This window comes from Populus trichocarpa, chromosome 10 (assembly GCF_000002775.5).
Source record: "Populus trichocarpa isolate Nisqually-1 chromosome 10, P.trichocarpa_v4.1, whole genome shotgun sequence".
Taxonomy (NCBI): domain Eukaryota; kingdom Viridiplantae; phylum Streptophyta; class Magnoliopsida; order Malpighiales; family Salicaceae; genus Populus; species Populus trichocarpa.
In genome coordinates this window covers 21,107,362-21,131,680 of record NC_037294.2, presented here as the reverse complement: position 1 = coordinate 21,131,680, position 24,319 = coordinate 21,107,362, and the positions used below count along the sequence as shown (strand labels likewise).

Genomic DNA, 24,319 nt, shown 5'->3' with positions numbered 1-24,319 from the left:
AAGGGAAAAAAAAGAAGAAAAGGAGATTATACATCAGCCATCTTTAATAGTTGAAAAAAACCAGAAGCTAGCACGATACCAAACCAAACGAGCCAGAAATATATATTTGCACCTTAGAAAAAACGTCAAGGCCACCCTCAGACCCTCTCATTTTCACTGGGTGCTAGTCGCACTGTACATTTTAGGACCAAACAAATTGAATACGCCCCACCACATTGTGGGCTCAAACTTTTCAAAGGTGAGTTCTGTATATTTTGTTGACATTTTGTTACATGTTCACTTGCGACTTTGAATGAACACGCCTGCATCATTACATGCTCTAGTTTAATTTTTCCACCAAATTAACATGCATGCGATCTGAGTTGTGATATATTAAAGGCCTGCATCATTACATGCTCTAGTTTAATATCATTTTTTTTTATGAATTAGATTTTTAATTTTCATTTGATATATTAAAGGCCAAGTTTATTTCAAAGTTTCAATCAATTACAAAATAATATCAAATATCTAAATCAAATAATATACCCATAAATTATAAACTTAAAATTTATTTAGCAATCAACCCGAAACAAACAAAAAAAAAAATAGTGATAACAGTTGCTGCAAGTATAGACCTCGTGGAGTGTGCATTTGTGTCGTAGGGTGTGTTTGGGTGGGAGGTATGGTGAGTTTTTTTAATAAAAAATATGTAATTTTAGTTTTAAAAGGTATATTTTTTACTTTTAAAAGATATAATATATATTTTAAAAGAATTATATTTTTTTAAAAAAATCACCATACCATCGAACCAAAATAGAATTATAGCGCACTTGGGGTTGCGCTCTAGCGGTGTGGGGGGCTTGTCCCCTTCCTCCGCGCCCGAGTTCGATTTCTATGTGCACGCCTGTCATCCCCGCGGTGCCTTACCTGCTCACTGGGCTTGCAGGATGTTCAGTGGGCCGTGGGGACTAGTCGTGATGCGCGCAAGCTGACCCGAACACCACACACTAATAAAAAAAAAAAATTATAGCGCGCAACTACGGAAGTTGCTTTAAAGTTGGTTCATGATCATAAATAGTGAGGTCCGTGCAAAATTTCTCCTCTATTATGATTATTATTTGACTAATATAATTGTCTTACTCAGTTTTCTAATTTATATTTACAATACAATCCATGTCTTACTATACAACACCTGTCACAAGTCACAAGACAATTAACTTGCACTACTTCTGTTGACTCGTAAGTTTACTTGCTCATGACTTTGAATATTCGTAATTGAACAATGTTTTCTGTCTGAACAAATCCTAAGCCTCCATCTATCCTTTTCCTGCATATTTGTATCAACAGAGGAGCTCTGCAAACCACATCTTCATCACTAAAATCTCTAGATCAAATTAAAATTGGAGTTACCAAGCATGAGTTCGTGCATGTTTTGGCTTCTTTTCCTGCAAATAATGCATCTGATCTCTTCTTCCTTCTCATTATCTGGAGGGGGAACAGATAGACTCTCCCTGTTAGCTTTTAAGGCTCAAATTACTGATGACCCCCTCGGTGCACTCAGCTCGTGGAATGAATCCTTGCATATCTGTGAGTGGTCAGGCGCTAAATGTGGACGCCGGCATCAGAGAGTTGTAGAACTTGACCTCCACTCTTGCAAGCTGGCGGGTTCCCTCTCTCCTCACATTGGCAACCTGAGTTTTCTCAGGATACTAGACCTGAGCAACAACAGCTTCAGCCAAAATATTCCACAGGAGTTGGGTCGTCTGCTTCGTCTACAGCAGTTGAACCTCGAAAACAACACATTCAGCGGTGAAATCCCTGCCAATATCTCGAATTGCTCTAATCTTCAGTTGATTGATTTAAAGGGAAACAACTTGATTGGCAAAATTCCTGCAGAACTGGGGTCGTTATTAAATCTGCAAGCATGTCTTTTAGTAACTAATCATCTAGTTGGCGAGATACCGCTTTCTTTTGAAAATCTCTCGTCTGTTGAGATTATTGGTGTGGGGGATAATCATTTGCAAGGAAGCATTCCCTATGGTATCGGGAAATTGAAAAGGTTAAGAAAATTGTCTGTTCCCTTAAATAATCTGAGTGGTACAATTCCCCCGTCCATATACAATCTCTCTTCTCTTACACTTTTCTCTGTGGCGATTAACCAATTTCATGGGAGTCTTCCTTCTGACTTAGGCCAAAAGCTTCCAAGCCTTGAAGTGCTTGTATTCTATGCCAACCGATTCAACGGACCGATACCTGTGACGATCTCCAATGCCTCAACTCTTTCTGTTATTGATTTCGGAAACAACAGCTTTACTGGGAAAGTGCCCCCATTTGCAAACCTGCCTAATCTACAGTATCTTGGTATTGATTCCAATGAACTTGGAAATGGGGAGGAAGGTGATCTCAGTTTTCTCCAGAGCCTTGCAAACTACACCAATTTGGAAGAATTGGGTATGAGTGATAACAATTTAGGAGGAATGTTTCCAGAAATAATCAGCAACTTCTCATCACAGTTCACAACATTGTCCATGGGAAGAAATCAAGTGCGGGGAAGCATTCCAGTTGATATTGGAAACCTCATCAGCCTGGATACTTTGATGTTGGAAACAAATCAATTGACTGGCGTTATACCAACTTCCATTGGTAAATTAAAAAATTTGCACGGTCTAACCCTCGTTGAAAACAAAATCTCTGGAAATATCCCTTCATCTTTGGGCAATGTTACTTCATTGGTCGAACTTTATTTATCTGCGAATAATTTGCAAGGAGGCATCCCATCAAGTCTTGCAAACTGCCAAAATTTGATGTCTTTAAAGCTTGCTCAAAACAATTTGAGCGGTCCATTAACCAAACAAGTAATTGGTATGGCTTCTTTATCCGTGAGTTTAGACCTATCTCATAATCAGTTGATAGGTCCCCTTCCCTCTGAAGTGGGCAGGTTAGTGAACCTAGGATATCTAGATGTTTCACATAACAGGTTATCAGGTGAAATTCCTGGAAGTCTTGGAAGCTGCATTATGCTAGAATATCTGCATCTGGAGGGGAACTTTTTGCAAGGGTCTATTCCGGAGCTTTTGAGTTCTTTGAGAGCACTTCAATATCTCAATCTCTCTTACAACAACTTGACTGGCCAAATTCCAAGGTTTTTGGCAGACTTCCAGTTGTTGCAGCGTTTGGATCTTTCATTTAATCACCTCGAAGGTGAGATGCCTACACAAAGAGTTTTCGGGAATGTAAGCGCAGTCTCAGTTTTGGGAAACGATAAGCTTTGTGGAGGAATATCTCAGTTGAATTTGTCCAGATGCACGTCCAATGAGTTGAGAAAACCAAAATTTTCTCCCAAGTTGAAGCTGGTAATTTCAATTCCATGTGGTTTTATCATTGCACTCTTGCTGATCTCTTCTCTACTTATCCATTCCTGGAGAAAAACAAAAAATGAGCCTGCTTCTGGAGCTTCATGGGAGGTCTCATTTCGGAGAGTGACTTATGAAGAACTCTATCAAGCAACTGGTGGCTTTTCCTCATCCAATTTTATTGGTGGAGGTAGTTTCGGGTCTGTGTACAAAGCAATTCTCGCACCTGATGGAATGATTGTCGCAGTGAAAGTATTCAACCTGCTACGTAAAGGAGCTTCCAAAAGCTATATGGCAGAGTGTGCAGCCTTGATAAACATCAGGCACCGAAACCTTGTCAAAATTTTAACTGCATGTTCTAGCCTTGATTTTCGAGGCAATGATTTTAAAGCTCTGGTTTATGAATTCATGGTCAATGGGAGCCTGGAAGAGTGGCTGCATCCAGTTCATACATCAGACGAGGAACGCGAGCAAGGAAACCTGAATCTGATTCAGAGGTTAAACGTTGCAATTGATGTAGCTAGTGCCCTTGATTATTTGCACTACCACTGTCAAATGGCTGTTGTTCACTGTGATTTGAAGCCTAGCAATGTTCTTCTTGATGGTGATATGACTGCTCATGTTGGAGACTTTGGATTAGCAAGATTCCGTCCAGAAGCTTCAGTTCAATTATCATCAAATCAGAACAGCTCTATTGGTTTAAAAGGCACTGTTGGCTATGCTGCCCCAGGTAATGCCAGACAGATTTTACATGATTTATTTTAGTTTTAAGTGATTAGAATAATATTCCATTGGCTTGCATTGACGAATTGATATAACTATTTTCCACATGATAACAATTATTTCTGCCAAAGTCATAAACATCCCTGAACATTTCAGCGTCCTGAAATACTTAAAGAAGCAATAAAATTAGTGTCATTTTATTACTAGTTTCCAGGGTTGTTAACAACCATGCATATAAATTTTAGAGTACGGTATCGGAAACGAGGTGTCAACTTATGGGGATGTGTACAGCTACGGCATCCTGTTGTTGGAGATACTTACCGGAAAGACGCCAACTGATGGCTCGTTCAAAGAGGGGCTGAACCTGCACAAGTATGTTAAAATGGCGTTGCCTGACCGTGTGGTGGAGGTTGTTGATCCCATACTTCTGAGAGAAATCGAGCAAACAAGTGCTAATGCCTCTGATGGGATGAAGCGTATTGGAAATGACAAAGTTCTGGAGTGCTTGGTTTCAATTATGGAGGTAGGAGTTTCTTGTTCGGTAGATTTGCCAAGAGAGAGGACAAACATTAGCAATGTCGTGGCTGAACTGCACCGAATTAGGGGCATTCTCCTGGGAACTAGGAGGCATGGATAGCGTGATATCCTCGTCTCAGCAGATGGTAAAGCCTTATCATTGTATTGATATTCATTCTAAGATTATTCACAACCAGACTTACCAATGATCCATTAAATTGATTGCTACTTCACACTCTGTTTTGTGCTGTAGATGACCGAGGTGATCAAAGTGGAAAATGAGAGTTGTTCAACAGGCCAGAGGGAGCAGAAGTGCCTGTTTCCTGGAGTAGAATAAAACTGCAAGTGCACACTGGCCTTCTATAAGCACTAGCCTTATTTTGTATGCTTCTATGTCTTTGTTTGCTCGGGGACTTAAATATTATGTGTAATAGAAGTCTGAACCTCTGAACCTGCAGCTGTGAATTTACTGTCTGCAATAAACAGGTCGGTTTCTTCACCATTCTTACAATCCATTCTTACATTTCAATTTCTGTCAACGTGAAGAAGAAATTTATGTTGAGGTTGAGGATGATCTTGTTTCTATGTGCCTTTTCGTTCAAGGACTTGAATATGTGTGATAGAAGTGAGGGCTTGCACTCTCATTTCCTTATTTTTCTTGCTATTAGTTATATCTAATATATAATTAAACGATCAAAATGGAAGAAAGCAAAATTGACAGCAACGAAGCCACCTCTCTTCTTTGCTATGTTTCGTTTGCATTCGAGCTCATTCAAACGTGTATTTGCTTTGTTATTTTTCTCTTCACCGTCGCTCTCTTCCCGGCACCATCTGTGTTTTTCTGGGTCACTCGTTGAAGCCCAGGAACTTTAATAGCAGTCGATAATCCCGTGTTGTTTCAATTTGTGGACTAAGTTCAAAACCTGTGGGCGTGTCAGGCCCATTCTGGAGTCCAGCTCTATAGACATCTAGGCTTTTGTAGCATTAAACCTAACAAAATACTGTTTTTTCGATAAGCTAAAATATTAACTTTCCAGGCTCGGTCCCTACTCTGGATTCGGGATAGAAGATGATTGAGTTGTTAGATTAACTATGACTGTTAAAAATACTCGGATTAATCCTTTTTTTTTATTAAAATAATATTTTTTAAAAAAAATTGATTGATTATGTTTGATAGGATCAATTAAATTAGGAGCATGATATATTTTTTAATTAAAATTAAAATCTAGTTTAAATCATAAATTTATTTTATTACTTACCGAACGAACTAAGTTTAATAACTGGAAGATTATTTTTAGTTGCAAGATTTATAGGATTTAAATCTTCCAGACTTTGCGGAGGTTATTTAACCACTGCCATGAGCAAGCCAAATAAACTCTGTGGAGGAATATCTCATCAGCTGAATCTGTTCAGGTGCACATCTAATTAACTATTAACTAAATAACTAAATAACATGGTTGTTTTAGGGTCCCTTAATCCACAGTAAAATGAATTTCAGGTTATTAAAATTATTATTTTACTATTCACCCTTTAATTTATAAGGTTTTATTTTATTAGTCAAAATCTTTATACACTATCAATTTATCATTTTTTATTTGTTTGGAGTAATAATATTTTTTTATTTTTTTTAATAGTACAATTACCATACTACTTTTAAAAATTTAACAATGAGAACTTTTGGTACATTTAATAAATAGATGAATTACTACATTACTCTTTTGTTTAATTTTTTTAACCCTGACTTCAGTGGCTTAGTTGTAATTCCATAATGGTATTTTTCGTTATTATTGTTTAGCACCAGGAGCATTTTTGTTTTTGTACAAATAAAAAGTTGTTGATACGTGCCTTGTACATGTTAGCGTGTTAGCCTCTCCATCGTATTTAGACAGCGCATATGGTTGACTACAATGATGGTAATTGTGATGCCACAACATCATTTGAATTGTCTTGTCGTCTTTTTTGTTTTGAGTGGCGCGTATATTGTAGTTAGGTATGGTTTAGTGCCAATTTTCTTTTCCTTTCCTTCTCTTTGTTCCTTGGATTCCGTGACGGTCATGCAAATAATTATATTAACCCTTCAATTTATTTTTTCTTTTGATTCAATCCTTCTTCTCTTCATTGTAATTGTTTTATTTACATTGATTATTTATAATTGGATTTTATTCTCGATGTCATCCATAGTGGTCTAACTATGTTATTTTTTTAATCAAATTTGGTCTTTATTCTTGTAATTGTTATTTTTTTTTCGTTTTAAGTCATTTTCTTAATTTATTTGTTTTTTTTTTCAATTCCATCCATAAGCATTTATTTTTCATTTAATTTTTCATGTCAAATTCGGTTATAATTATTTTAATTGATTTTTTTTCAATTTCATCCCTGGACATTTAATTTCCCCACAAACATTTAATTTCATTTGTTTTTTTTTTTATCGAATTTAGTCCTGATTCTTCTAATTGCTATTTGTTTTGTTTTGCATCATTTTTTTTATTGATTTTTTTTTTCTCAATTTCTTATTTTCAATACTTGTATGATTAAGAATCTTGTTTCTTGGCTTTTTTGGACTTGCTTTTAACGGGGTCACTCCGATATCATGACTTGAATCATAAATTTAAAAAATAAGTCTGAATCGATTTTGATCTTTTTTAAAAGCATTTTTTTTTCAAATATTTGTTTTTGCTTTTCTATTAATGGGGTCATCTCAATTTTATGTCCTAAGTCATGTGTTTGATTTGTTGACCTGGGTTGACTGCTGAGTTTGCTCGGTGTTTTTTTTTATAATTTTTCATCATATCGTCATGGGTTTATTCCTTATATTTTGATGATGTGTTTGGCCTTACGTAATATTTTTTATGGTATGAGTTTATTATATTAATTTTATTTGTATTTATTGTTTAATTCATGAGTATTTTAGAGTGAATTTATCTTTTATTTATTTAAATAAATAAGTTTAATAAACACAATCGGTTAAATGTCTTATTTTTATAGTTTTTTTTTTGTTATTCTTAATAGCTTTTTTTATATAAATAATTATTGATTTATTTAGTTAGATGATTGCATAAACTTTTCAATTCTTACTTTGAATTTTTGATATAAAAAAAAATTAAAGCAACCTTCATAATCAATATTCTCTTAAAAACAATTATAACCCATGAAAAAACGTGGGTTAAATAGCCAGCAAATCAACAAAGCTGAAAACTTCAACCAATATCATTTTGATAATTGTAATACCTTGTGGCGTTTCTTGGAGTAGCGTTAATGATCTCTTATCTACCTTTATTTTTTTTTGAGAAAAAAATAAAAGATACGCCTATTTCTGGGGTCTTCATGGCAGATCTCATCTCGAAGAGTAGCACACAAAAATCTTCTTCAAGCAACCAAAAGGAAGAAAAAATAGGAACAAACAAACGCCCACCGTGGGGCTCGAACCCACGACCACAAGGTTAAGAGCCTTGCGCTCTACCAACTGAGCTAGACGGGCTTTTTATGCTTATATTTTCTTCTTTTTGAATTTATTTAATTCGTGCAATTTCTCCCTCCTAAGGTAGATTTTTGCCAGTTAATTACTTGCATAATAATGTAACCTGAAGCAATTGCTCTTATAGCTGGTTTCTTTTAAAAATAATAACGCTTTTTTCATTTAAATTTATTTTTTCTTTCATGTCTACAAAATAATTAAATTTATAAATAAAAAATAGGGATGAATTATATATAAAAAATAAATTATTATAATATTAAATTATACTTTTCTGAGTTAGAGATATTAAATATGATTAAACATTCCCTTGGTAATAAAATTAAGTTTAAATGATAAACCAGAAAAAATAAAATAAGATCAAATAAGAGATTAAAAATATTTTTCATTAACAAAACAATTGAAATTCATGGTTTAAAATATGTTTTAACTTTCATTAAAAAAAAGTTCTTTAATAAAACTAGAATCGCATTAGAGATGTTAACTAATTAATGAACATAGATAGGTTAATTAGAGGGAAAAAACTAATTAGAGCGAGCGTATATCTTTAACTTGTAACTTTTTGACTAATGATTAGTTATATAAATAAATATTTATGTAAGTTTCATGTGAAATATTTGTTTTGGGCAGTTGATTTTATACTTGGTAGCTAGAAGCATTCACGATTTGTTTTAGGTATGGGATACAAACTATGGAAATTTATGGAAAAAAATTGTGATACTAAGAGGGGTATTTTGAGAATCACATTTTTTTTGGATTGAATTTATTTAATTAGCAAATAGTATTATTATTTTTTATTTCTTATTCTTCAGGATTTCATTATGCAGTGTATTTTGGTCACAATATTCTACAGCAAATTTAAAACAATGCAAAAATCAAAAGAAATCAAAGGGGTAAGAGAGCCCGAAAAACAACGTTAAATTATTTTCATGGAATTGTTTATGCTGTTGGTTTTAAATTGGGGCTTCTTGACAGTAATATTTTTCGTTGTATTGGAGTTGCTTTCTAGGTGTTTGATGATTTGTCTGTAAAAAATACCATGTATTTCATGTTAGAGTACAGTGAATGACAAGTGTAATATTGGTTAATAAATCTGTTAGTTAGTTAGTTAGTTAGAAAAGTTAGTTACATGCAGTTAAGTTGTTACAGTGCATGTATATATAAATAACTAACTAACTATAGAAAGCAAGAAGATTGAATAACAGAAAAGAAGAAGGTTAATAAGGTTTTCATTTTTCTCTCGTCTCTCACTCAACCTCTCTGTATCTACTACTGAAGTTACATGTTAACATGGTATCAGAGCTCATAGCTCACGCTTGAAGATCCTTTCTGATTGCTTCCGCATTCTATCTGCTCCTTCTCCACATTCTGATCTCTGATTGATAATCTGCTAATCTTTCAATGGTGACTGCTTCACAACTTCAACTTCTGCAATCTCCAATCACAGCTCTCATTCCTTCTATTCCTACGTCTGTTAATGTCAAGCTGGATGATTCAAACTACCTCAATTGGAACTTTCAGATGCAACTTTTGCTTGAAAGCAATGGCATTATGGGATATGTTGATGGATCAATTCATTGTCCACCTCAACTCAGCTCAGCTTCATGCGAGTCTGGAATCGCTTCTTCTCAAAATGATGAATTCATAGTCTGGAAAATGCATGACCGAGCCATCATGCAATTAATCACTGCTACATTATCTCCTATTGCTATGTCTTGTGCAATTGGTAGCACCAGCTCCAAGGATCTGTGGAATCGACTGAAGGAGCAGTTTTCAACAGTATCTAGAACCAGCATTTTTCAGATGAAATCTAATCTACAAACAATCAAAAAAGGAGCAGATTCGATTTCACAATATCTTCATCGTATTAAAGAAGCCAGGGACTATCTTTCAGCTGCTGGTGTATACTTTGCTGATGAAGATATAGTTATTCTGGCTCTCAATGGCTTGCCTATGGAGTATAACACATTTAGATGTGTTATAAGGGGACGAGAGAGTGTGATCTCATTGCATGATTTTCGTTCACAATTGCTTGCAGAGGAAGTGATTGTAGAGGCATCACCTCATGCTCCTCTAATGACAGCAATGGCTGCAACTACAGGTTTTTCTATGAATCATAGTTCATCTCAGGCTGTTAACAGAGGATTTAAGCCTTATAGTGGAAATAGAAACACTGGTAGAGGTCGTTTTTCTCAAGGAGCAAGACACTTTCACTCTAGACCAGTGTTTCCTTCTATGGCAAATGAACATCCACACTCTAATCCTGGCGTTCTTGGTCCTTCACCTAATCAGCAATTTCACAGTCACCCTGCATCCATGATGCCAATCTGTCAACTCTGCAATTCTGAGGGACATACTGCCCCGTTTTGTGATGCTTCTTCTTATAAGAAACCTAAATGTCATATATGTGGCAGACCTAATCACACTACCTGGTTCTGCTTCTATAATGACAAAGGACCAAACTATATTGGCATGCATCCTACTCCTGCTTATCCTTCTCAGCAGTCCTATCCCACACAATCACCAACTATGCAGCATTCCTTATATCGAGCCCCATCACCACATCTCTCATTCTCCTCTGCTCGTTTTCCAGACTCACAGCCTACTATGCAAGCCATGCACACCATGGTCAACTCTGCACCGCCAGCATCCAATGCTTCAGGATCCTCTCAAGTATGGCTCACTGATTCTGGTGCCACTAATCACATGACAGCAGATTTGAATAATCTGACATTGGCCTCACCATATCCAACCACAGACACAATTCAAACTGCCAATGGTGAAGGTTTGACAGTATCTCATGTTGGTCAGTCTGTCATTAATTCTTCTATGTCTTCACTCAAGTTGGCTTCTGTGCTACTTGTTCCTCAATTAACTCAGAATCTATTATCAGTCCATCGGCTTTGCCTTGATAATAATTGCTGGCTTATTTTTGATGCATTTTGCTTTTGGATTCAGGACAAAGCCACCAGGAGGATTCTTTACAGAGGCTTGTGCAGTAATGGCCTATATCCTATCCATGCTTTTTCACCAGCGTCTTCTACTCAGCCATCACAAGCTCAGGCATTTCTTGGCCAACTTGTTCAGTCCAATCTATGGCACCATAGGTTAGGACATCCCACAAATTCTGTCGTTTCTCTCATGCTGAATAAAGCTCATATTCATGTTCCTAAAACTTCTTCCCCTATGATGTGTCATCCCTGTCTTGCAGGGAAAGTTAGCAAACTGCCTTTCCCTAAGCATCATCATACATTCGTTTCTCCATTTTCCACTATCCATACTGATTTATGGGGACCTGCACCATGTATCTCAGTGGATGGTTATAAATATTACACTATCTTTGTTGATGAATGTACACGTTATTGCTGGTTATTTCCCTTGGTCAATAAGTCTGATCTGTTTTCTACATTTGTTGCCTTCCATTCCTATCTTGTTACACAACACTCTGCCACTGTTAAAACTCTGCAGACTGATGGGGGGGGGGAATACACCTGCAATCGTCTGAAACAATTTCTCACTAACAAAGGCATTGTTCATCACCTCTCATGTCCACACACCCCTGAACAGAATGGGGTAGCTGAGAGGAAACATAGACATATTATGGAGACCACAATAACTCTATTGCACACTGCCAAATTACCATCTCAATTTTGGTCTTATGCATGTTTAACAGCTACATACCTCATCAACCGAATGCCCACTCCAGTTCTTCTTCACAAGTCTCCTTTTGAGATGTTATTTGGGTCTTCCCCAGCTCTTAATCACCTTAGGATTTTTTGTTGTGCCTGTTTTCCTCTCCTTCGCCCTTATAATCATAGCAAACTGCAGCCAAAAACATCAAAGTGTGTGTTTCTTGGATATGGCATCAAGTACAAGGGTTATTTGTGCTATCATGTGCCTACTCTACGATTGTTTATTTCAAGACATGTTATATTTGATGAAAAACAATTTCCATATCCTGAATCCTCCCATATCTCCTCACCCACAGTTCAGTCCTCACCATCATATTCCTCCTCCACATGTCCTGTGCTTCTTGTTAATACAGAGAACACAGTTATTCCTTCCTTCCCTGGTTCTCCTTCCTACCATACACCTGCTTTATCTACAGTTTCTCCTAGTCCTCGATCCATTACTGCTTCCACTCAAGCTTCTTCTCCTCCTCCTGTGGCGCCTGATATTAGTATCAGTTCTACTGCATTTACTCCTGACAACTTGCAAGTGGTCCTGTCCATTCCTTCTCTAAATTTGCATCCTATGCAAACCAGAAGCAAAAGTGGCATTAATAAACGGAAGGCCTTCTTAGCCAGTATTCAGGACTCCAGTGCAGTTGATCTGTCTTTGATAGAACCAGCTACTTACAAATCTGCTATCAAAGCTCCTATATGGTTACAGGCCATGCAAGATGAAATTCATGCCTTACATACTCAAGGCACCTGGAGTCTTGTTCCCTTACCAGCAAAAAGGAACTTGGTGGGATGCAAGTGGATTTTCAAGATTAAACGTCATTCGGATGGATCTATTGCTAGACACAAGGCACGGCTGGTTGCAAAAGGGTTTAGTCAAGAACCTGGCTTGGATTATGGTGACACCTTTAGTCCTGTGGTGAAACCTGCCACCGTCCGCCTGGTTCTTGCACTTGCTGCTCATTTCAGTTGGCCCCTCAGACAACTAGATGTCAAAAATGCATTCCTGCATGGCATCCTTCAAGAAGAAGTTTACATGTCTCAGCCCCCTGGCTTTGAAGATGTATTGCATCCTCAGCTTGTATGCAAACTGCATAAATCCCTCTATGGCCTAAAACAGGCGCCTAGAGCCTGGAATGATCGATTTACTCAGTTTCTGCCTTCCTTAGGTTTTGCCACAACCTATTCTGACTCTTCCTTGTTTGTCAAGCATGTTGGTCCTCATATCGTAGTGCTGCTACTCTATGTGGACGATATTATCATCACAGGCAGTGCATCTGCAGCAATCTTACAGGTTATCCGAGCTCTCACTACTGAGTTTGATATCACGGACTTAGGCTCCCTTCATTATTTCTTGGGCATACAGATTACTCACACCTCTACTGGTCTGTTTCTGTCCCAATCTAAATACGTTGAGGATTTGCTGCTTAAATCTGAGATGGTTGATGCTAAACCATGTGATACTCCATGTCTCCCTTATCATCGCCTACTCAAAGAGGATGGGGAACCATATCCTAATCCTACAGTATATCGCAGCATTGTAGGGGCTCTGCAGTACTTGACCTTTACACGTCCTGACATTGCATTTTCTGTGCATCAAGTTTGCCAATTTATGCAGAATCCAATGGTGTCTCATTTCACTGCTGTGAAACGAATTTTACGTTATCTTAAGGGCACATTGCATGTTGGTATTTCTTATACAAAGGGAGATTTGCAGTTAAAGGCTTTCAGTGATGCTGATTGGGCAGGGGACCCTAATGACCGACGCTCCACGACTGGTTTGGTGATCTTTTTGGGAAACAATCCTATATCATGGTCCTCCAAGAAGCAACAAACCGTGTCCAGATCATCCACAGAAGCTGAGTATCGTGCGTTATCTTTTACTGCAGCTGAGGTGGATTGGCTCAAGCAGTTACTAGTCTTCCTGCATATTACCTTACCTCATGTTCCTGTTATGTTCTGTGATAATCTCTCTGCCATTGCTCTATCCTTTAATCCTGTTCAGCATCAACGGACCAAACACATTGAGGTTGATGTGCATTTTGTTCGTGAACGTGTTTCACAGAAGCAATTGTCAGTCCAATTTGTCTCCTCACGGGAACAGTTTGCAGATATCCTCACGAAGGGGTTGAGTGCCCCTCTATTTCGCACTCATTGCTGCAATCTCAGGCTTACTTCTTCACGAGCCTGATCTTGAGGGAGGATGTTAGAGTACAGTGAATGACAAGTGTAATATTGGTTAATAAATCTGTTAGTTAGTTAGTTAGTTAGAAAAGTTAGTTACATGCAGTTAAGTTGTTACAGTGCATGTATATATAAATAACTAACTAACTATAGAAAGCAAGAAGATTGAATAACAGAAAAGAAGAAGGTTAATAAGGTTTTCATTTTTCTCTCGTCTCTCACTCAACCTCTCTGTATCTACTACTGAAGTTACATGTTAACATTTCACATACACAACACCAAGAGAAAGTTAATCTTGTGTTTTCAACGGAGAGTGAAACTAGCAGGATTGCAAGCAACCTCTAATTTTCACACTTTAGACATTTAAATGAATTCTTTCCCAGCATGAACTGCGGGGTGATCTGTGAAGATCGGGGAGGAAGCACTGTGGAGATGATGATATATATTAATTGTTTTAATTATTGCAAGATGACGTCATTCACATAGCGTTTCATTATTATTTTCGGACATAAAAGATAGAAATTGTATCTTTATTTTTTTTTATTTTGAAAAAATACATTTTATTTTTAAAATTATTTTAGAGATAGATTTATTTTATATTTTTAATTAAATTTATTTTTATTCCTTTTATATATATCTCTTCCATTATGCTAAACAAAAGAATTGCATGTAAAATAATTATTTTATATCTCTTCCATTATCTCTTCCTTTTATTTTTTAAAATTATTTTAGAGATAGATTTATTTTTAATTAATAATAATAAGGTATACAAAATTAAATTTATATTAACTTTCTTGCTTAGATAAACAAAGAATTGCATGTAAAATAAATGAATCAAAGACTGTTATCCACTGCTCTTAGTTCATGCATAGTTGCAAAGGCCAAGAACACATAAGTTCCCATTGCCGCCGCAGCTATTGTTGCAAGCCCCGCAATGTCTCCTATTGAACGATGGATTCACACACTTTCCATTACAGCATATCTCATTATACTTGCACTTCTTCCCACATAAGCCGCAATTTAGACGATCGGCTAACACATTAACACACTTCTTCTTGCAGCAATGAGGTCCTGGGCTTCCCTTGGCGTGACAAATCCTAGGGAACTTATTACAAGTTAGTTTTCGATTTTTCGGTTTCTTGTGACGAGCAAGAAAGCGGCTAACTCCTCTATTTTGGCGAGGAGAAAAGCTTTCAATCACTTCGTTGTCAATATTATAGTGAACTTGATCTTCCTCGAGTGGAAATGAAGCAATGTCGAGGACATGAGATGTGATGATGATAAGAACAAAGAAAATGTGCAGGAACTTCATCTTCAGAGAGGAGACCAGGAGATGTTGATTGGGTTAGCGTTCGAATGGAAGAAGAACACTCGGATGAGGGATGGAGAAGGATGATAGGAGAGGCGGTATTTATAAGGGAGAGGCTTTGAATTCGGCATGTAAGTGGAGTGGTCCAAATCCAACCCTATTAAACAATGAAAAGGTTTTTCCATTAAGGCACGGTCTTCTTCCTGTTCATATATATATATATATATAGAGAGAGAGAGAGAGAGAGAATACAATGTTGAGGCACGGTGTTCAATAACTAGAGTAGTACAGTAGTTAGGCAGAGCATGGTTCTCGTTCCTGAATTCACACGTATAGTAGTAGTAAACAAGGAATGCTTTGTTTAATTAATATAATGGACCTTTATTACACGGTTTAAGTAGTCAACAATATAAAATATATTGTTAAGAATTAAGAGCACAAGTCAATCCCTGATAAAAATAAATAAAGAAATAAAGCGCAGATTAATTAATGCTCGTTTTAAGAAATCAGAAAACGTGAGCAAAATCTCTATTAAAAATATCATGGAGAAGAAACAGAGATTGTTAGTTTGCAAAATGTGTAAAACTAAGTACCTGTCTAAATAAATAAATAAATAAATAAATAAATTACTGGTACAACATCAAAATCCCGATTTGTGAAAAAAATAATATATGGGAGCTGAGCTGTAGGAGTGGACGAACAGAATATCTTTTGGACCAAATATATTATCTTGGGCCGATGAGCTGTAAATTCTGGAGTTGGGCCTTATGAGATGTGAACTCGCTTTGTTGTGGAAAAATAAAAGAAGTCCAAGAAATTCGGAAGCCCATTATGCTACCAGAACCCAGGCCATATAAGTTAGGACAAACCAATTTTAAAAGTTTGGTTATAATTGTTTTTTAAAATATTTTTTATTTAAAAATATATTAAAATAATTTTTTTTATTTTTTAAAAATTATTTTTAATATTAGCACATCAAAATGATATGAAAATATAAAAAAAATATTAATTTAAAATAAAATAAAAAAATATAATTATTTTTAAAAATACTTTTTTTTTAAAAACAAACTGAAGTTAATAGCTATCAGTTGCCTTATGAAAGTTTTATTTAGGAATGGCGATTATTACAATTATATTCTGTTCGTGCACTGTGTGTGTTAATTTATTTTTATGTTTAATTATAAATTATACGTGGATAATAAGTAATTGAATGAATATTCAAAATCATAAATAGAATATATTTTTTTAATTCTTATTCAATAAATAATAAACATAATAGAAATATAATAGAAACTAAAATCATAAATATTCATTAACATTCTTAATTTTATAAGAAATTTTCTTCTCTAGCTAACAAAATATCGGAGCGTGCAATTATCAGTTATGTTTTTTCTCCTCTTTTTTTTCCTGTTCTTGTTAATCCTAGCATAACAAAGTATGTGATAAATTGGGGGCATCTCCTTAATTGAATCCACAATCTCAATTGGATCCCTAATCTACAAAATATTTCACAATTTGACCCTTCCACCATCAAATGTGCCTGAGCCTTTTCTCAATTTGGTACCCAGCCTGTAGGCAAATTTAGGCATATTGGTCGAGAAGGATCAAATTAAGGTTAAAGATTGGGGACCAGATTACATAAAACACAGGTTCGGGATCAAATTAAAAAAAAGCTTAAAAATTGGATACTAATTTGAGGTCATCCCTAATGAATTATTTATTTATTTATTTTCATGGCTTGCAAGTCACAACATGACAAAGGCACCGGAATCCCACGACCTTTTCTTTTTCATTAATAAAGTCGAACGCGAGGAAAACTAGTGTACCCTTCAGCTCCATACAGGTCACCTCACTTGTCAAAATCTAAACAATCACCGTCAAATCTTAAGAACTTATGATGATCCAACGGTAAATAAATTCTCAGAAACCCGACTCAAGTTTGACCAATGGACAAACCCAGAGTCAAAGTTAAGTCAGGTAACTCGAGTCATATATAAGAAGAGCCTCTCTCCAATAAATATGCAAGGAAAAAAAACCAACCAAGTCCTGTCTCTGTTTCTTGTCTAGCCATGGCTGACAACGGCCATGGCAACAGTTACTTATCTTTTGGTTCAACAAACAGACAAGAAAACATCGGTACAATGTTAGCGTCTTTACGTATAGAAATTCGACCACAAGAACAAGGTGGAAGAGAAGTTCCATTTATGTTTCGTTCTTCCAGATCATCTACCACTTATGGTGATGGTGATCAGAGTACTCCGATGGTGATTGACAGTGAATCTGTAGAAGGAGGAGAAAGAGGAAGCAATGAAAGAAGAATAGAAGAGAGAGATGGGTTTTCTTTAACAAGGAAAGAGAATGAGGGTACTGTTGAAGAAGCAAAGAGAAGAGAAGATACAGTGGAGGAATATGATTTGGATGGATTGAATTGTGCTATTTGTATGGAGCCTTGGAGGTCTGAAGGTGATCATCAAGTCAGGTTAGAAAAAGTAACTGATCATGATTTTACAAGGGTTGTTCTTTAAGCCTTTTATTAATGATTGGTGATCAAAATTTGTTTAGTTCCCCCCCCCCCCCAATAATAATGCACAAAGTAATCAGTGACCATGTTCTTGAATTTATGATTAATGATTGTCAACTGAAGATGATTAATTTCTGGGTTTTCTTGGAATGTGGACTTTGTTTCAAATATGTGGTATATAAAGCAATTAAACTGCAGATAATTGTGATGAATGCTAAATTCTGTTGTTATCTTGAAAAATGGGTTCATATTTTTAGTTTTTCACCTTTATTTTATAGTTTATTTTGATTGTTGCTTAATGTATTTGCCCAATCATCTAACTTGAATGATTAAATGTGGCAGCTGCCTTCCTTGTGGACATTTGTACGGTTTTTCTTGCATTAGTAAGTGGCTTCAACGACCGGTGCCTACTACGAAGGTATACTCCTGTCATCTACTGAAAAGTTTATAGAAGCTGTCATTTATCTCTTTCTTGATCCATTGGTGTATTTCTTCTTCGTAGTGTCCTCAATGCAATGCAAAGTGCAAATTCAAGGATATTAGAAAGCTATATACAACACCAGTGGTAGTTATTGATGAAGGGCTACAAAAGGTTGTACTCGGGCATTGTCTTTTGGGAATGACATTTTTTTCTGTGTAAATATGTAGAAATATAAACTAAATAAAGATTTATCTTTCTGCAGAAAGTTGAATCTCTTGAGGATGAAATTGGCTCCCTTAAGACAGAGGTAAGATAATTAATGACGATGGTTATGATATACAAAATACTCTATTTTGTTTTTGGATGTTTGTTCTAGTTTGTCTGTTGCAAGAACAGCAACTGATATTCTATAATTTCCCCCCTTTTATATGCAGAAATCTGATTTGCTTGATATACAAGATAACTTGCTCGAAATACAAGATAATTTGCTCAAGTTATTACGCAACCTCAAGGAAGTATGATCTACTTTGATGGCATACTGCTTAATCTTTTTAATCAGAATTTCAGAAATTGTAGAGATATTTCTAAAGAATATGGGGTAGTTAGATAGTCGATAAAGAGTCAGTTATGGTTATGGGCCTCTAGTCAATAGTCATTGAGAGAATCTTGTTTTGTCTTCCAATTGAAATCTTTAACTGTGATTTTTAATTCCTGGATCTAATTCTCGTGGCTTAAGTCCTGAATGCTCCAAGGTCTTAAAAATCAGTTCCTTTTTATGATACGAAAAGTAATAACGCCGTGTTATCTCTTTCCTATCTTAATTTCCTGGGTGCATCACACTGTTGTTTTCTGTTGGAAGTTAACTTTCCCTAAAAATATTAAATGTATAAACAATAGCTTTCAATGACAAATGTTAAAGATGTCATCTTAAATTCCTACTTATTATGGTATTGAGTTTCTTAATGATCTACTTTCTTTTAAAAGTATCAATAACTTTCTCCTAGCAGCCATGCTCTCTTGATGCATCAAACTTTTTCTGATTCGAGCATGCTGTATCCTTACATAGTAGCTTGTCTTAGTTTCTTATAAGGCTTTCCTCATTCTCCCCTTTTCTGTCCTAACGGGCTTGATTTTGGTTTTCCAGAAACCAGCTTGTACAGAGAACACATCATTTGAGCAGATGGGAAGTAAACCTCATCAATTCTTTAATGCAAAAGAAGCTCAGGGTGCACAATCTGGTAATATCTCTGCATGATTAACTTAATGAATATGATTGCAGTTCATATATTTTTCATTTTCATCTCTGTTGGCTTCCTTGTTCAATCAAACTAAGATTTCATATCTTTTTGTGCAGTTCATCTTTATATTGAGTGTTTTGATTGACTAATCCATTGCCTGATAAGCACATTCATATGGAAGTTTGTTGCTAAGTAATAGGAGACATGGCTGAGTTATGTAGTTAAAATTGCATGACAATTCAAAAATATACAATAGGAGTTGTGAAAATGCAGATGTACAACCAGTAAAAGACTTACTAGTAAAATGTGGATTTAAAAAACTTAAAACGTCGATTACAAATAGTAAAGATTCTTTTTTCAGTCTAATTGTATGATTTCTCCCAAGCATTTTACAACTTGTTAGCTTCCAAAGCAGATACACATATATATTACCTTCTTGATATCTGGTTTTTACCATCTTTAGTTGTAGAAGGTTTCCTAAGCATTGTGAATTGAATCATTCTTGTGAAATAATGCAACCTTCCTATTCCTTAATATTTACAAACAAATCGTATGTGTGTTTTACTGATCTGGAAGAAATCTGCTATTCTTCAATGAATCTGATATTCTATAGTGTGACAACATGACAGAATTAGAGGTTGATTTTAATTGCTGTTATTCGATAATGCAGGATGTTCCTTCGGCTCATATTCTTCCAAACAACTCCTCCATTGCAACTTTAAATTACAGGTCTGTTTGTTTCTGTTGTTCTTTCCTTATTTTTCTTAAACACGATGGGTGCCTGTTTCAACTATTCTGGAGTTAAATTTTTTCATGTGAGTGTTAGACTGTTAGTATGAAAGGCTAATTAAGAGTTTATGATGCAATGGTGACCGTGTGTTCCTAGATAATGTTTGAACATTATATATGACAAGAAAGAATTGGAATGTTATCTGATAGACTTTTACAACATCAGCCCATCAAGTTTTCCCCCATTTTGTTGAATATGTTCACTTTATATGTTCTTTTCTCCCATACATGGTTGTGGTCTTTTAAATCCCATGGTTTCTCTTAGTGTTATGTTTCAAGTTGTTTCTTTTGTTGAATAGTTGTTAACCTTGACAGCATGAGTTGGCCATAGAAGGTGGAAGGCTGTTTGCCATGGACTTCTCTTATCAAAATCTGATTCTCACTCGAAGAATTGCTGGGATGGGTGGGATGCATATGCTCAACAAGGTAAACTTCTTGGTTGAACAGGGAGAACAAACCTGAGTTTAGTAACATTCACACACATCTGATTTATACTGTTTGAAGTTTGATGGGTTTAAGGTTTATTTTTTTACAGATTAACTTGATTAATCCTCGTGAAAATGAAGATATACAGCTTCCTCCTAGCACCAAAGCTGTCAAGGATATACAAATTTCTCCTTGTGGTAAACTCACCCTTTTGGCTTCACTTGGGAAGAAATTATCAATACTTAGGTGAATCATTGTGTCCTTTTGTTCAGTGAGTTCATTTTTTGGACTTCTTTATTGCAACTAATTGAACTCAAGTTCTTTTTTGTTTTAGCATGGAAAGCAACAATATTGTCGTGACCTATAATCTAAGGGTTTGGCTTCCTTGACTATTTAAATTTTCCCAATTTAACCTTTCTGGATATTCCTAACCCTACAAGTTGTGTTTCCAGGTCCCAGCTTGGTCATGTTCATGGGATCTAAACAGCCCTCATTATGTGTATGCTGGCTTACAGGTTTGATCCCTAATTGTGTATAGCATTCCATATATTTTAGTGATGTAATTCACAATATTCGAAAGATTATCATATTCTTAGTTTTATTGCTTGATATTATTGAGAGAGTGAAAAGTTAGATGGCACCATGCTCCTCCACTTCTAAAATTTTGTTAGGATTCCCGCCTTGAATCATCAGATGAAGCCCTTCTCTTCTCTCTGTTTTCTCTTCCACTTGCTAGACGTCCATCAGATATTTTAGGTATTTGACGTTCTACAACTGCTTCAATGTTATCATTTTTTATTTTATTTTGCAGAATGGCATGCTTTTAGTATTTGACATGCGCGGGACCCTGAATCCTCTGCAGTCCATGGTTGGACCAGTGCCCGGGCCAATTCACACTATGCACCCCCTTGCACAAAACCCTGTTCTTGGTTCCAATTCTCAGAAACTGCTTACAGCTTCCTCTTTGGGACCATGCGTCTGGAACACTGATGCTGGAAAAAGGTAGTCAACTTGAACTTCATTTTCATAAATAATTTGGATGGCCAGTCCTGACTTGCCTTTACTTTTGCTGAAGGCCATTTCTGGTTCCTGGATTTGAAAATCAAGGGATTTGCACTTCACTTGCTTATGGTCCATTAAGCGATGACATTGTTGCTTCATATCATCCCAAATCCAAGAAATCAAATGCTACGGTTAATTCCCAATGTATAGATCCAGATTCATCCCCTTTTCCAGGATCAGCCACACTGTGTTCTCAACTTCTTGTCAAGAGAATAGCTGATAGCCATTATCGTAACTTGGGATCTACATCTGCCTATTTAAGCAATGGTCAAATGGCAAGGACTGCGATTATAAACATGCAGAATTGCTTCCCCTTGTTTGCCTATGGAGATGAAGCAACCCGAGGATTGAGGTTGAAAGAATTACCAAGTTTCAATGTGACCCAGAATCTTAAACCACATCATCACCCCATCCTTGATGTGAAGTATGCGCATAACCAGGACACAGGTATTCTTGGCTCTGTGAGCGAAGACAAACTGCAACTTTTTTCCGCGGAACTGTTACAAAAGAGGTATGTTTATCTGATGGTAACCTATACTGCTGTAACTTTGTTATCTGATGAGTATAGCTCACGGACTCTGTTTATCTTATGCTACCTTTTTCAATGATCAGGTAGAGACTTTTGGAGCACTTTCGAGGTCTTGTTTACAATTTTCTCGATGAGTCGCAAGATACAAGAGTAGTGAATCTAAGTATATTCAAGCATATGCGATGTTCATGTAAATAGATAGCCAGTTAGATTGTACATGATGTGTATATTATAGTAGAAGGGATACATACATCTTAGAAAAACATTTGGCGGGAGAGATTAGCAGAATTAGAACAAGTGCAAATTGCAATTGTGCTTGAATGTATCCTGGGATTCAAGCAAGTGGCCTTTGGTTTTGTTTTGTGACTGGACTACTTGTTTAGTATTTCAGGTGTTTCTAGCATATTTATAACACTCGGTCCAATCCTGCTATGCAATCCATTGATTTAATTTTTAAACCGGATTTAAAAAAAAATTAAAATGATGTTATTTCATTTAAAAAATTAGAAATATTTGTTGGGTTGATTTTTGTCTCGAGAGTTGACTCAACTAATTCACAATTCGAGTTCGAGTTTTGGATTGAATTTTATAACTATGATTCAAAGCTCATTTGCTTCTTTCCTTATGATTTTCTTCTTTTGTTTTTTTTAAATGAATCTGGTATGGGATTTAACATGAAAAAACTATACATTTCCATCTCACGGAGATGTTTTAAAAATGGAAGGAGAGATGATAGACAAATTTATCAACTGTATTCTTCTTTTTCTTTTTTTTTTTTCCCTTGAAGCATACGACTCTCTCTTTCTTATTCTTACATTAATTTAAATTAGGACATATGTAAATACTTCACTGAAATTCACTTGTTAAATGAGATGGTGCATTTATGGAAGTTAATTAATTTATGAACTCAGTGATGGAGATGATAAAAATTTACGTTGTCATTTTCTCAATATAGGGTAGCCCCAAGTCATTTGATTTCTTATCCAAGTAATTTCTTTAATTTTTTTTTCTCATTCATTTTCATTCATGAAATACCAGTCAACTAAAGGGATGCGTTCATCGAAGTTCTGTCTACACTCATTGCTGGAGACACTCCTTCCTCGTTCATCAACTAAAGGCTTTTCGATGCTATTGTTAGCCACTGTGTTCCAATCATCATGGGTGATCAAATCGAGCTCCCCTGTAAGGATGAGATTGACTATAGCCAATTCTCAATTTTCTTCTCTATAAACGAGGCAATACAACCAGACTACATGGTTAATCAGCTCCGGCAATTTCCAAAGGACAGATGGATTAAAATGTGGAGGCAGTTTAAGAAGATCTCCCATCACTTTGAATTCCAGTACCCCCCCAATGAAAGAAGATGCAGTCGACATGTTATGGAAGCAGGTAAAGCACAAGCTTCCAGGGGTTCAACTTGCTGTACATAGAAATAGGCGATTGGAAGTTCCAGACTGGTGGCGACGGAGAAGGATGATTCCGGAGCTTTCTTACACAACACTGTACATTCACAATATTTTTTCATCGTGCACATTGATAACCCTTTACGGGAATAATCTGAGGCAGTTACAATCACCACCTGTAATCATCTGCCATTATACAGAATCACGATATGTTCACTTTGACAAATCAGCATCATATCAAAGAAGGTTCTCTTTCGAAGATGAAGACGGGCAGCAATGCATCATTGCCTGTGTGATATTCTTTTATTCATTCCCAAGTCCCAACAGTTCAAATGTGAGTTCTGAGTGTGAAATGACCTGCGGCTATAGACATCCAGAATTTAGCAGGCAACCGTTTTTGTTCTGTTGTACCTGTTCTTCTTGATGTTTGTAATTTATTTAATGGAAGATATGAAACCTTCCATTCACGATAAGTTATCTGGCAGAAATTTGCGTTTCTTTCTTTTCAAGTTTCATTTTATTTTAATTCAATAGCTTTTTTCATTGCTTTGCGATGTCAGGCTGCGTATTACTTTTGCAGTGAGCAGTGAAGTGATGGAGAATTGCTTCCTGTTGTTTGCCTGTAGAACCTGGAACCGCATCATCACCTGATCGATGATGTTAAGCATCTTCTAACCAGGGCACAGGAATATTTAGAATGACAAAACTTGT

The 24,319-nt window shown here is 36.0% G+C and overlaps 2 protein-coding genes and 1 non-coding gene across 5 annotated transcripts; 2 read left to right on the top strand and 1 right to left on the bottom strand.

Moving 5' to 3' along the window:
- The first annotated feature begins 1,206 nt into the window (after nucleotides 1-1,206).
- Nucleotides 1,207-5,070, top strand: LOC7463459 (probable LRR receptor-like serine/threonine-protein kinase At3g47570). 2 transcript variants are annotated; one of them, XM_002316360.4, is made up of 3 exons: nucleotides 1,207-4,062; nucleotides 4,301-4,717; nucleotides 4,825-5,070. In XM_002316360.4, exons 1-2 carry the CDS (start codon nucleotides 1,395-1,397, stop codon nucleotides 4,690-4,692), a joined length of 3,060 nt encoding a protein of 1,019 aa, XP_002316396.4. In that variant the 5' UTR covers nucleotides 1,207-1,394; the 3' UTR covers nucleotides 4,693-4,717; nucleotides 4,825-5,070. The 2 variants fall into 2 exon arrangements, with proteins under 2 accessions (XP_002316396.4, XP_024466064.2); XM_024610296.2 differs by lacking the exon at nucleotides 4,825-5,070 and having other exon boundaries at nucleotides 4,347-4,548.
- Nucleotides 5,071-7,976: 2,906 nt separating this feature from the next.
- Nucleotides 7,977-8,049, bottom strand: TRNAK-CUU (transfer RNA lysine (anticodon CUU)). The gene has a single exon. It is a non-coding gene; the product is annotated as a tRNA-Lys (tRNA).
- Nucleotides 8,050-17,252: 9,203 nt separating this feature from the next.
- On the top strand, nucleotides 17,253-22,642 carry LOC7463458 (uncharacterized). Of its 2 annotated transcripts, XM_024609216.2 has the most exons (14): nucleotides 17,253-17,698; nucleotides 18,083-18,158; nucleotides 18,243-18,332; nucleotides 18,424-18,468; nucleotides 18,596-18,676; nucleotides 19,306-19,399; nucleotides 20,070-20,128; nucleotides 20,504-20,614; nucleotides 20,724-20,860; nucleotides 20,949-20,988; nucleotides 21,067-21,129; nucleotides 21,426-21,616; nucleotides 21,690-22,187; nucleotides 22,289-22,642. In XM_024609216.2, the coding sequence occupies exons 1-14, from the start codon at nucleotides 17,289-17,291 to the stop codon at nucleotides 22,290-22,292; spliced, it is 1,899 nt and encodes a 632-aa protein (XP_024464984.2). In that variant the 5' UTR covers nucleotides 17,253-17,288; the 3' UTR covers nucleotides 22,293-22,642. The 2 variants fall into 2 exon arrangements, with proteins under 2 accessions (XP_024464984.2, XP_002316395.2); XM_002316359.4 differs by lacking the exon at nucleotides 18,596-18,676.
- The last annotated feature ends 1,677 nt before the right edge of the window (nucleotides 22,643-24,319 follow it).